At 52.3% G+C, this 13,851-nt stretch overlaps 1 protein-coding gene across 2 annotated transcripts in view; it reads left to right on the top strand.

The window, feature by feature from the left end:
* Positions 1 to 10,132, top strand: part of BSG (basigin (Ok blood group)) — a 38,207-nt gene extending 28,075 nt beyond the window's left edge. Inside the window, exons 6-9 of one of the 2 annotated variants that reach the window (XM_077331933.1) lie at positions 1,475 to 1,751; positions 7,621 to 7,642; positions 8,214 to 8,283; positions 8,883 to 10,132. In XM_077331933.1, coding sequence (XP_077188048.1) covers positions 1,475 to 1,751; positions 7,621 to 7,642; positions 8,214 to 8,271 — 357 coding nt within the window. In that variant the 3' untranslated portion in view covers positions 8,272 to 8,283; positions 8,883 to 10,132. Of the gene's footprint in view, positions 1 to 1,474; positions 1,752 to 7,617; positions 7,643 to 8,213; positions 8,284 to 8,882 lie in introns of both variants that reach the window. The other variant, XM_077331932.1, reaches the window with a different exon arrangement.
* Positions 10,133 to 13,851: the final 3,719 nt, after the last annotated feature.

The raw sequence follows: 13,851 nt of genomic DNA, 5'->3' as shown, positions 1-13,851 counted from the left end.
TGGACTCGATAGCCTGTAGGACCCCTACCCACTTTAGGAGTCTATGTTTCTAAGCCACCAGTGTTTTGGCCATGATGCAGAGGGAGGCAGTGGCAAAACTGCCTCCTAGGATCAGTGTCTCCTAGGATCTCCTGGCTGCTCTACACACATGCCACACAATAAATAAATACTGCCTAGCCTAATTAGGGAGCGAAGGCAGTGAAACCACCATTGGTTGTGACCAAACCTGAGCTTCAGGGGTCCTCTGCAAGCTGAATTTTGTTTTCACAGAATAAAAATAGACTGTTATGTATCAGCCGAGCGTGTGTGTAATTAGCTAAGTGACATATGGGCATTTAAAAAACTTGTTCTGAATGCATGATGCCTTTTTTCTTCTTCTTAATGCAACCATCTACCTCTCACAGAGTTAAATATTAATTTTACCACACCCCATTCTGCCAGTGGTTGGATCTAGTTATCAAGTAACTGGAATGTTTGCTCTCTTTCTCACCAGAGCTGCTCCCAGGGTGGGGAGACGTCTCCAATCTAAATGCGTGTCTTTCAAGACCCTGCCTTCCCCTGCCAAGGTTTTAGGAATGTGTTGTGCATTTGCAGAGGAGTTCTGTACAGAGTTGAGCACTGGAAACGTATTTGCAAAACAAAAACTGAGACCTCTCTTCAATCCAAAGAACCCTCCTTGTGTTTTCATTGCCCCTTTCCCGATTATCGACTTTGTTTTTTATCACATGGCTTCCTCCATAGCTGGTGTGCGACCACTGTGTTCAATAGATTAGGCTATGTACGTGTGAGTGAGATAGTGTGAGAAGTCTGAAACCTTTACCTAGCAAGCTTCATGGCAGAGGGGATTTGAACTCAGATCTCCCTTGTCCAGCATCCACTGCACTTGTTCTGCTACATCTTGCAGCACAAGCTTAAGACTGACAAGTAAGCTAACTGGAGGCTTTTTGTTGGGGCAGCAGAGTGGAATAATAGTATAAAGTAAGAACTCAAGTCAGCCAAGCTGGGGGAGAAGGGTTTTGGACAGGTCTTCTTTTTATTCTTTTTAATTCCATCTCGATCCCCTTGGGTGTGAGTCAGACATGCCCACCCAGTCAGGTGCCAGACTTCTGTTGTGGAAGGTTCTAAAAGCAGGGGAGGGATTCCACTTTTTTCAGAGCTCTCCATCCTTAATAATTTCGTGTAAACAGCATAGCATGTGACAGCTAGGCTTCAAACTTTTCTAACTCATGCGCTTTGCTGATTTTTAATGTTGAGGAACACTAAAAATGCAAGCTTCCCCCCCCCCCCCCCCCCAGTCTGATCTGGTATGCCTCATTACCTCATGCTACAAGGTGGACCAGGCCTCAGTGAGTGGAGCGGACCATCTGCCTTGCAGCTTTCATCAGATTCAAAATCTGCCCCTCCTTTTAAAACCAGACACTCACGTCTGACTCCTGATGCTCAGCTGATGAGAGCTGCTCTTCTTCCCACCCAGCCCATTCTGAACGGGACAGATGGCCGATTCTTCATCAAATCCGATGTCAACAAGACAGAGCTGCGCATCATGTCCCTGGACATTGAGAAGGACCCTGGCGAGTACAGGTGCAATGGCACCAATGAGATGGGCGAAGATAGTGCCGTCGTGTCCTTGCGGGTTCGCAGCCGCCTGGCAGCTCTGTGGCCGTTCCTCGGAATCGTGGCCGAAGTGCTTGTCCTCGTCACAATTATCTTCATCTACGAAAAGAGGAGAAAGCCCGACGAGGTCCCTGATGGTAAGGGGTGCTGCATAGGGATGGAGGGTGGAGAGGCTTCTTACAGTTACAGGGCTTCCTCCCAAGCAAGCCTCTGAACTTGAGCATGTCCTCAGTTGAAGAATCTTTCTGCAGGCTTGAGAAAGAGCGCTTTCTGGTCCTCTCCCCAGTAGGGAGGTGGCAGCTTACCTGGAGTTGTGTCTGCCTGCATAGAGAAGATGTCCTCAGGAATTCAAACCAGGTTGCTTTGAGAGTTACATCTGGTCTGCCTTTTGAGGGATTTGTGAACCGCGAGGTCTCAGTTTGCTTGCCAGGAGTCCCAATGGCCTTTGGCCCAGGTTCTTCCTCTCCCATCCCCCAGCTGGTTGTGAGGCTGGAGGGGACGGCATGCTGCCCCAAGTCCCTTTTAGGTTGGAAGGCGAAAGTAAAAGTGCCATAAATTAAATCCATCAGGCAAGAGTGTTTGGTCTTCAGAGAGAAAGGCACAATTAATCGCTGTTCGGTGACTGGAAATGTGAGAACACTGAGGCTGCTGAATTGGACCAGGGTCCGCTTTAGTCTCCTAGATCCTGCTGCTTTTGTCTCCTCCCTTTGCATATAAAGGCCTTGGGGACAAATGGCAGAGATTGCCCAAGTTGGTGTTTTATTTCTACTGCGCTGGGATTCTCTCTGCCCTCTGGGTGTGTGACATGGTACCCAGTGTTGCATCACAATCTGCCCCCAAATGCTACTCCTTTTAAAAAAGAGCGAGAGTAGGGGAAGGGCCAAGCTTTTCTTTGTAGCTGTGAGATGTAGGCCTATGGTTTCACCTTTCAAAACCCACCAGCAGGATTCTGCCACCTTCTCTCTGGCCTGGCGCCATAGCCCTTCTGGCCTTTGGAGCTCAGAGCCTCTGAATTCTGCATCCTGGGCTCCTTGTTTCTAGCACTTTTAAATGGCCCTTTATTTGGGAAATGCTGGGGGGGGCGGGGCTCAGCTCTGGTCCTGTAAGGCAGGGACGTTTTGGCAAACTGGCATGTGAGGGGGTGTCATTGCTGGCGTTATCTTTGCCCTCTCTTCCTTTCTCTGCTGCTGGGGGTGCAACTGCTTGTGGTAAGTGGAGGAGCCAGCCTCAGCTGTGTGCCCACACGTTCTTCTCGCCGGCTGTGGCGTGATCTCTCCGTGGCACTCTTTTGCATGCTTCTAGTGCCAGACTCCAGGTCTGCAGAGAGATCTCGAGTGATTGCTTAGTGCACGGGGGGGGGGTGTCCTCTGTGCTCCCTGCAGGGTGGCAGACTGTAGCAGGATGTTGCAAGGCCTGTGAGTCTTCCCCCGCGCCACCAGCCCGCCTCTTTCTGTTGCTACAGCACTGCTTCTGTGTTTGCTGAGAGATCCAGAGCCCCATTTGCGCTTCAGCTGTTTAACCCCCTCTTTGCTCGCTTGCTGTGGCCTGCAGGATTTGGGTGGGTGGGTGGGTGGCAGCTCCTTAGACTTGCCAGACCCAGCAGCCTTGTTTCATGGTCTCTTAATGACTTAGCCCCAAATGGCACTCCTATTTCTCAGGGTGGCCAGCCTGATGCCCAGGGGAAAAAGTATTGTAATTCCAGAAGGGTGACCATGTTCAGTCCAGTGACATTTTATTCCTGCTTTTATGGACCATATCCCACTTTGTAGAATGGATCCTGTATCTGGCCTCTGTTGAATTCTCAGTAAGCCAACTCACCGATGAAGAAAATCTCTTTATTGAAGAAAATGATGAACAGAGGGCAAGGTGTTACCTTGCTAAAGCTGAAAAGCAAAGCTAGCTGCAGACTATATTCATTCTCCAACCCCCCTCCCTCAATCAAAAAAAAGGAGTGCTGGACAAGAAGCCAGGCACAGACTGTGTTTCCCATGCAGAAGACACCTGTAGTAGCTTAGATGCTACAAAGTGATTCCCAAGAGATACATCAGGATAACAAAGTCAAAACAATAAAACGCTCCCAGGAAATATACGACAGAGAGGCCTCCAGCTTTTAAACTGTGGGAAATGTCTTGATGGTTGCTTGAACCACCTAATCTTTCGTCCTGGAGAGTGGGGCAACATGGGATGTGAGGGAGTTCAGACCATGCCCCTCCATTTTCCAGTCCCACCAGCCCTCTTAGAATCATCTTTAACCGCTCCTGGTGGAGCGGATAATATAATCCGTTAAGGGCACCTAAGGTGGGCCCTGTCCGTGATGGGGAAGGGTGCCCATAGGCCCCTTCCCCCAGAGTGACAATCGGAGGGCCCAATTGCGAGCCGCGCACAGCGTGGCTCGCAATTGGCCAGTTCACGCTGGCCTGCCTAATCGAAGCCGCGAAGCGCCTCCCGCCCCGCCCCGCCCCGCCCCGCCCCCCTTCCTCCTCACCCGCAGCTGCACGCACACCAGCATCACTCCACTCACCTCTCCAACGCCGGCTACCGGCCTCCGCACCCAGTCGCCAATGCCTCACCTCCTCACAGCGCCGCTGACGCCGCCCCAGGTAGCCAGCGCGCCGTGAGGGCCCTCTGAGCCGCGACGCACCGCCCCACGGCCAAATGCACTCGCCGCTGCCTGACTCGCCCGCTCCCCAACTCCATGTGGCCCAGCTGACCCGCGCTGCGCCACGACCCCATCGGCCTCCCGCGCCCCGGAAGAGCCGTGCCGCCCGCACCGGCCCCGCCGCCTCCGAGGACCCACTAGAGCCCGCTGCATTAAGCCTGCAGCTGGCTTATTTACTAGTAGAATCATAATGTTGGAAGGGACCACCAGACTCATCTAATCCAACCCCCTGGACAGTGCAGGACACTCACAACTACCTGCCTACCGACAGTGAGCCCAATTCCATGCCCAAATGATCCCCCCCCCACACACACACACACACACCAAATATCTCCAGAATCCAGCCTGGCCTGGAGGAAATTCATCTACCCTTCCACAGTGGCAATCAGCAATTCCCTGGGTGTACAAGGAAGGGCCACAAGAGGCAAACACTGGCACAGCCCTTCCTGCCCACCCACTCACCATCTGCCTAAGCACATAAAATCAACATTTCTGTCAGATGGCTATCTAGGCTCTGCTTTAGAACTTCTAAAGAAGGACAACCCACCACCTCCAAGGAAGCCTGCTCCACTGAGGAACCATTCTAATTGTCATTGGATGTTCAGCCAAAAATTCTATTGAATTAATTTCAACCCATTGGTTCTGATCTGACCCTCTGGGGCAACAGAAAACAACTTTGCTCCATCTTCTATATGACAGCCCTTCCAAGTATTTGAGGATGGTCATCATGTCACCTCTTAGTCATCCTCTTTCCAGGCTAAACAGACCCAGCTCCCTCAGCCTTTCCTCCAAACCCCTCACTATCTTCATAGTCCTCCTCTGGACATGTTCCAGTTTGTCTACACCTTTCCTCAGTTGTGGTGCCCAATACTCCAAGTGAGGTCTTACCAGAGCAGAGTAAAGTGGTAACATCACTTCACATGATCTGGACACTTATTTCTTTTAATACAGCCCAAATTCCCATTTGCCGTTTTAGCCACCGAGTCACACTGCTGACTCGCGTTCAGTGTCTGGTCTACTAAGACTCCTCGATCCTTTTCACACGTACTACTGCCAAGACAAGTCTCCCCCATCCTGTAGTGATGCATTTGATTTTTCCGACCTAAATGCAGAACTTTACATTTATATGAACAGAGAAGAGAGATTCTTTAACTGTCAGGTTCCCCAATAAGCAGACTTATGGTTGAAAGAAATCTCTTTATTGAAATGTTAAAGAAACAGGTGCACACTTGGGCTATTGTAGTTTGTTGCCGGTCCTGCCCATCATGCAGGCCACACCCTGAACTTGATCGTTGGCGTGGGGCTAGAGGTGGGACCTGGCAGCAAAGAATGCAGAGCCATGGTCAGACCACTGTGTTTTGAAGACCCGACTGCAGATTTCCCATCCCCCTCTACAAGCGGGGGGTACATTTATGCCCACCTGCAGAGACTTCTGGATCCTGATCGATTCCAGAAAGTGGGATCCAAAACCTCCCAGCAACTCATTAGATGAGTTGGTCAAAGATTGGAATAACCAGATGATGGCCAACATCCATGAGATTGCATCCCATTTGACCTCTCTTCTCCTGTCCTAAGCCAGCCCTTTGGTATACTGATGAACCACACAAATGAAAACAGGAGTTGAGACACCTAGGGTGAGTTTGGAGGAAAACTTATGACCCTAAGCTCAGTTGCTCGAGGTAATTGGGTCTCTTACAGCCCTCCATGAAATGCTCTCAAAGGAAGTAATTTGGAGATTAGCGAGCTACTTTGCGGATAAAATCTTTGACACTCTGCCACGACCTTTGACACTCTGCCACGACCTTCCCCCCCCCCCGATGCTTACTACAGTAAAGGAGGAAGTAGCCCCTTGACCACCTTTGTAGGAGAGCTTTGATAGTTTCAGATGCCTCATGCAGATTGACGGATTGCTAACATCAGTGAGGCCTACTACTTGCCCCCTAGATCCCTGCCCCTTATAGCTCCTGAACCTATCCCTGTCTACTGGGACATTTTGGACGGTCTGAAAGAGGCAGTGGTTTGTCCTCTATTGAAAAAGTCATCCTTGGATCCTTGGCAGCCAGCCAACTACTGCCCTATGTTGTATCTTGCGTTCCCGGGGAAGGTGATGGAGCGGGCTGTCACGAACAAACTGCGAGCATGCTGGATGACACGTTGGTCCTGGATCCATTCCAGTCCAGCTCCCAACCCAGCCACAGAGTGCAGACAGCACTGAGGGCCCTAATGAGTGATATCCAGAGACAGCTGGTCTGAGGCGGGTCAGTGCTGCTTGTGTTGCTCCATCTCACACCAGGATTTCACTGGGTAGGCCATGTGACCTTCCTGCTCGCCGCCTTATTGATACGGGGGATGGCCCTCCCATGGTTCATCTCCTTTCTCTGCAATTGAGGGCAGAAGGTTGCCAGTGGGGAGAACCAGTCACACTGCTGCCAACACTAATGTGTTGCAGGGTGCAATTCTCTCCCAAATGCTATTTAACATCTTCATGCATCCTGTTGCCCCACTGATCAGGTGCTTCAGCTCTCTGGCAGAGTTTTTAGATGCTGTGGCAGAATGGCACAGGTCAGACCCCACCTGTGTAGTTCTGGAGGCCTCACTTCAAAAAGGACATGGACAAAATGGAGAGGGTTCAGAGGAGACCAACAAGAATGATCCAGGGACTGGGGACCAAGCCCTCTGAGGAAAGGCTGAGGAGTTTGGGAAAGTTCAGCCTGGAGAGGAGGAGGAGGCTGAGAGAGGATTGATGTCTTTAAGTAACTGAAAGGTTGTCAGAGGATGGTAGGGAAAGGTTCCTGTTAGCAACTGAGGAGAGGACCCACAGTAATAGGTTTAAACAACGTGTAGAACAAGAAAAAAAATTTCACAGAGTAATTCAGCAGTGGAATGGGCTGCCTGAGGAGGTGGGGAGCTCCCCCTCACTGGCCGTTTTAAAGCAGCAGCTGGACAGATCCTTCTTCTGGATGCTTTAGCCAGATCCTACATTGAGCTGGGGGTGGGACTAGATGGCCTGTGTGGCCCCTTCCCACTCTAGGAGTCTAGTTCAGCAGTGGAATGGGCTGCCTCAGGAGGTGGGGAGCTCCCCCTCACTGGCCGTCTTCAAGCAGTGGCTGGACAGATCCTTATCCTGGATGTTTGAGGCTGATCCTTTCTTGGGGGAGGAGAGGGGAGGTGTGTGTAGATACCTTGTGGAGGATTTTAGGGAGCAATTCAGACTAGGGACACCAGCTGGTGCTTTGGTCCTCTGACTGGGTGGGGTCTGTTGGGAACAGAGTTGCTTGGGAGGAAGAAACACCCTTCTAATGCTGCCCTTTCCTTTTCTTGTCTGCTCTCCTGCTTTTGTGTAGAAGATGACGGCGGGACTGCGCCATTGTAAGTACCCACATCTTTTCCTTCTCTTGCAATTGTTTTGGGCCGTTTGTGGCAGGGAAGGGGACCCTGGTCGTGGAACACCTCAGTAGAGAGTCCCAAGAAGCCCCTCAAGAAGGTCTGCCCTCTTCCTGACCAGGGTGGGGTGGCATCAGAGGTTGGTTCCCTTGAGACTGCTGAGCATTGTTGGCAGAGGGAGATGAGGGGGAGTCGCCAGCAGCAGAGGTAATAGGAGGGTTATCTAGGCCTGCAGCTGGTACCATCAGCCTGCTCCTGGAATGAGCAGCCTGCAGTTGGCCGGGTGCTCTTAGGTCAGAAGGGCCCAGCGTGCTCTTTGCATGGAGACGCCTCCGTTCTTTCTGGCAGTGCTTCTGCCCAGGGCGGGAGGCTCAGTCAGGAAGACTCCCCAGTGGGTTGTGCCTCAGAGAGAGGAGAGGAGAGGGAAGGCCAGTCAGAGGTTCTGCCACAAGTAGCAAAATGCTGCAGGTTGATGGAGGGTGGGGTGGGAATGCAGACAAGTGTCCATCAAGGGGGCGGACTTGAAATATCTGACTCTGTTCTTTCTCTCTCCCAGGAAAAGCAATGCTTCCAATCATAAGGATCAGAACGTGCGCCAGAGGAATGCCAACTAAGCAGCCACCAAGGTGGGAGTGTGGTTTCTGTTCTTGTGGGCCAACTGGGAGGGCTGAGCCCCCTGAGCTGGAAGACCCCCTAAGTCCTTTTGCACTTCAAGCTCGGCCTGCCTCAGGCTGTGGCACAAGCCAGTGGACCAATCCCTGGTAGACACATCGTTGTGCTTTTGCCAGGATGCTGTCCCGCTGGCAAATCTTCCCTTAGTCTTGCCTGCCTTGCCAGGGTGTTGTGACACTAACAGGGTAGCCTCTGCAGACCTCACTCTGAGCGTAGCTGAAGTGGGGCTAGATTGAAAGGTGACCAAGTCTTTGGGTGAACGTCAGGGGGAGGGAAAGGAGCATGGCTGTTTTTCAGAGGCTTGGGAATGGGGCCACCTAGCCCGTTTTATGAATGGGACGAGAAGCAGTAGTAGGGAGGGGGTGGCAGGCAGGCTAGGATTATGGGGGCTGGTTGTGTTGGTCTCAAGCCAAAGAACAGTCCAGCAGAACCTTTGCAACCAGCACAATAAAATCCACTGTAGTGTAGCAGAATATCTGGCTGTGCACCTTTAATCTTCTCTCGGTGTTGTCTTCCCTTCCCTTCCCTCTCTCTCTCCCTGTTTCTCTCCCAGGTGGTGTGCCAGTTAAATCAGATCGCTCAGAGATGTCTCCTCCATCTTGCTCCCTAGCACCAAGTCTGTTCTAGTGCATCTTGGCAAAAATCAGTTAATTTCACTTTTCAAGAGAGAGTTTGTAGAGTAAAATTCCTTTTTTAAAGAAAAAAAAAACAGTAGGAGGCATTTTCTACCTCTAAGCTTGGACACACTCTTCTGTTTTGTAGACTTCACTGTTTAGCCTTTGGGCGTGGGGAGAGGGAATCTAGTCTAGGCCTCAGAATGGAGGGGCTTTCCCGGGAAGCCTGCACATTCTGGCAATTTCCCCTCTCCGCCCTAGCTGTGGGTACAAGTAAGCCATGGACTGGGCAGATTAGCCCCACTGGCATGACAGCCGTGTGTCTCCGCTGGAAAGGCTTCCTGGGCAGGTTTGCTTCCCTTTGGCCTTTGTGGCTTGCGGCCCTTTCTCCCTGTTCCACAAACCAAGGAAGGAGGGCCATAATTGCTCACAAGCCTAGTCACCTTCTGTTCTCAGCTGCAGTCTCTTCTGGTTCCTCCTCCCCTGCCCCGTTGCCAACAAACCTCAGTGCAGAACCCGGATGTGTAACTACAGTTGATCCACCTGGATGGAGGCATTTCTGGCTGCTTGGTGCTGAGTAATCTGACATGGTGGGAAGGAGTGAGTGGGCTACTCCAGTGCTGCAGCAGGATCGGAACGCCCACATGCAGGGCCACGTCCTCTGGGACTTCTGTGGGAGTCGGAGAGGGAAGTGCCGTAGAGTCCGTTGATCACTCGTGTCTGGTATGATTGAAATCTCACCTGTTCTAACAAGATGACTTTCTCCAAAAGAAGACTTGTTCTTTTTTGGGGGTGCCCCCATCATGGGCAGAGAGTGGGGTTGCAATGAGGGTGAAGTTTCCAGCTCCGTTAGGCACAGAAGGAAAAATGATCAGGCACCTTTGAAAAATAGCCTGTTCTCCGCCTTGAATTGTACACACCGAACTGAGTAGCCTTCAGTGGTTTCCTTTGATCCAAGATCTTGGCACGTCTCTCAGGCACAGGCAGGAGTCCTGGACAGGATGCTTCCCCCCCCCCTCCCCCCGTTCCCCTGGAAGGGTCATAGAGAAGGGAAAGGCTTCCCATGATATGTTTGCTGGTGGAATCTCTTGCCTTGGGCCCATGGAAGCCAGTCTGACACTTCACACTTTCCCCCCGTACTGCAAGGAAAGAACCCTGGAATTAAATCCTTTCAGCCAAACCAAGCTAATCCAATCTGTGCCATGTCTGATTTGTACAGCTCTGGTTCTGCTGGGCAAAGTCCAAGGAGCACGGAAGGCCCGTGGCCAGGAAAAGAAATCTCCCTGTCCCCCCCCCCTCCCATCAGGCCTAGAGCGAGAGGCCTACAGGGGTGGCATAACTGGCTGTCTAGCTGTCTATAGACTACAGTGACCATGAGCCAGCATGGCAGGGGCTCATGGTGACTGTAGTCCCTGGGGTGCAACAGTGTGGCCAGCCCTGCCCTTAAAAGTGATGTCCTTGTGGGAAGCTGAACTCTGCACTCCCATCCCCTTCCCCATCACATTTCTAAATACTTTTATTCTCTGAGGAAGGGCCTTTTCTCTTGACGGCTGGTGCCCTATCAACGCAAGTAGAATCAGGAAACAAAGTCCCCCCCCCCCTTAGTTGCCAGTAGGTTGCTCTCTTTGCCACCTTCTGTCTTGAGATGCACCAGAGGTGGCCTTCTGCGGCCCTGCCACAGGGCCCGCTATAGCGCCTGCCCACCATGAAGGAAGTGGCTGCCGCCGCCCTCGGTCTTTCCCCAGAGCCTGGCTAGACCCCATGGGGGGAGGGGAGGCTGAAGGCTAAGCAAGGCCCCCCCCATCCCAAGGGCTGAGAGCCAGTCCTAGTCTTCTGCCTTGGTTGTGTCAGCAGAAGTTGCCTTTCTCCCTTCTGTTGGTTTGTCTCTGCTGGGTGGGCCTGATTGCCCAGCACTGCTTGTTCTGTTTCTGGCACACCAGATTGTGGCTCAGATCCTTCAGCCTTGGCCTCATTTGAAGCTCCTTATCGCTCCTTTGTCCTGATCTTCTGTTGTTCACGTTTCGTGCTGCCCTGCTCTCATTGACGGCCGCGCAAGTAGAAAGAGCCTTTGTTTTTCTGCTCTAGTGAAGTGTCGTGGCAAGTTGGCAGGACAGGCTTTTCCTCTGCTGCTGATTGCGCTATGCCATAGGACATCCTGGGGCAGTCGGGGTGGGAAATGGACCTATATCAAGCCGGCTGACGCAGAGGCCGTTTCCTCAGTGACGGAGGCAGCCCAGGAAGCGATTCCAGGACGCGATGTCCGCACTTGGTGGTCTCTGAGGCAAAATCGGGAGCAGAAGGGGTGGGCGGGCTTGACAGTGGCAGCAGGAAGGGACGCCAGAAGCCGAAGCAGAGCTGGAACATAACCGAGGGGCTGGGACCTCCTCTCTGCTTCAGCCCCTGCTGGCCACTTGGGGGTGCACCTGTACTGCTTATGCATCCTTGGGGCTGGGCGAGGGGTGTTTTGAGCCAAGTCCCCCAGCAGATGCTCAACCTTCCCCCAGTGAGAGAGACCTCTTCTCCCTCTATATCAGGAAAAAAATTTTCACAGAGTAGTTCAGCAGTGGAATCGGCTGCCTAAGGAGGTGGTGAGCTCCCCTTTACTGGCAGTCTTCAAGCAATGGTTGGATGCACACTTTTCTTGGATGCTTTAGGATGCTTAGGGCTGATCCTGCGTTGAGCAGGGAGTTGGACTAGATGGCCTGTATGGCCCCTTCCAACTCTATGATTCTTTGCAAGCTGATCAGGTAGCTAAAGGTGCCTGCTTTGGCCAGCAGCACTCTCTGGGCTGCCAAGAACCCCCCCCCTTGCAATGTGCCTACTCTTAACAAGCCAGTGACTCAAGACTGCAGGGCTCTGCTGTGGTTGAGTCATCTCCCAAGCAGGAGGCTCAGTCCTGCCAGGTGGCCTGGATCGAGGCCCCAAGGCAGCATTGATTGGAAGGGCCCTTCTCACTTGTGGGGCCAGCCCAGGTGCGAGATGGAAGAATGCCCCCCGTGCAAAGCCCTTCCTTGAGCATTAGCAGCACAGGCCGCAACCCCATAAAATAGAAAGCAGCAGCAGCCCCCCCCCCCCAGCTGAGAGATCCCACCAGCTTCATTTTTTTCCCTAAGCAACCTTGCCTAAGCAACCCTCACCAGCCTGGCAAAGACCCTTTCCCCCACCCCCACCCCTTCTGGCACAAAGGGCTAATTGAGGAAAGACAGTTGCCTGTCCTTTGCTTCCCATTTCTTCTAATGGTTCTCTTGCTAATGGCAAACACCAGGTGCTTACTCTGCTTCTGAATGATAAATTAGCTACCTTCTGCTGATCAAACCTTTTTAGAGTCCCTTCAGATGTTTAGGGCCTATACAATACACCTCCCCCCTCCAGTTAAGTCTAATCGCCACAGGATTACCTTTCTGTTTTAAAGGTTTGATCTTTTTTAAGAGGCCTCATAGCTCCAGGAGGGGGAAAGGCATGTGGAATCTGAAAACCCTCCCTTGCATCAGCCCTTTTAAAGAGTCCCAGGACTCCTGAATAAAGCTGCAGAGCCAGACAGCCTCAGGGGCTCTGTAGGGGCTACAGCACCTATATCCCTGTCCCTATTCGACTCCCTTGCAAAAGGGTGGTGGCAGGGAGAGACGAGAAATCAAATTGCCCAGCATGGCAGAGAGCAGATGCCCTCCCCCACCCCCTCACAATGACCCACCTGAGAGCAAAGGGTGGAGAAATTAATTAACTGCTTCACAGAGAGACAATTCTCCAAGCCGAACAGAACAGAGCAACTGGGAGAGAAGGGGCACCAAATCTGGGCTGGTATTAATTAGCCAGATGGCAGTAACGAGCATCCTCTGCCATTAATTAGCCAACAAGTTACATTGAAATCAGCCCTTCCCCTTTACATCAGGAGTCTCCTTTGCTCCAAGAGGAAGTTTATCTCGAGTCAAATGAGGGCTGATCCAAGGGGCAGTTGCTGGCAGCCCCCCCAGGCGCACGAGCCCTGCTAGGGGGGGCGGGGGGCAAAGACCACCTCTAGGTCCACAGCCTGTTCCCCACAGCGGCCAGCCAGGGGGCCCCATCGGCTGGAGGCAGCCAAACGGTGGCTCTCCAGCTGTCCATGGACCATGGTCCCCATGAGCTATGCTGGCAGGCCTGCATTGGCTGCATGCAAAGAGACCCCGCCTCAAGGCCTGGAGGGCCCCTTAAGAATTGTTGCTGGCTGTTGGAAGACTCACTGGTCAGAGCTCCCTTCCAGTCGCCCCACCGTACGCCCAGCATTTAAGGTACAGAATTCAGTTTCTTAAGAATCACGGTTGTCTTCTTTCCCTCAAGTTTCTAAAAGTGTTGTAGACAATAGTGAAATCTCAGAAGTCCAAATTAAAAAAAAATCCTAAATCAGAGTTTCCCCAGTCAACTTGCATACCTCCAGCAGGGTAACAAGACAGCCATGCTTATGTGTTGGGGTTGATGTATGTTGGTCACAGATGGAGGCAACCACCAGATTCTCTCGGAACAAGCCTGCAATTCTTTGCAGCCCAGACCTGCCGCCTTGGTTCTCTCGAAGGAGCCAGCAGAGTATCGTGCTTAAGAGCAATGCCGTCTAATCTGGCAAGCCAGGTTTGATTCCCTGCTCCTCCACGTGCATCCAGCAGGGTGACCCTCACAGAACAGTCCTGTCAGGGCTCTCTCAGCCCCACCTCCCTTCACAGGGGGGAGAGGGGGAGAAGAAAGGGAAGTCGATTGGAAGCCACTTTGAGACTCCTTCGGGTAGAGAAAAGCAGAGTATAAGAACCAACTCTTCGTCTTCTTCCGTAATACCAGGGCTCTCTCAGCCCCACCTCCCTCACAGGGTGTCTGTTGTGGGGAGAAGAAAGGGAAGTCGATTGGAAGCCACTTTGAGACGCCTTCAGACAGAGAAAAGTGGCA

This window comes from Paroedura picta, chromosome 4, assembly GCF_049243985.1.
Source record: "Paroedura picta isolate Pp20150507F chromosome 4, Ppicta_v3.0, whole genome shotgun sequence".
Classification (NCBI taxonomy): Eukaryota; Metazoa; Chordata; class Lepidosauria; order Squamata; family Gekkonidae; genus Paroedura; species Paroedura picta.
The sequence above is the reverse complement of the archived record's forward strand: the minus strand, read 5'-3'. Positions and strand labels throughout refer to the sequence as shown.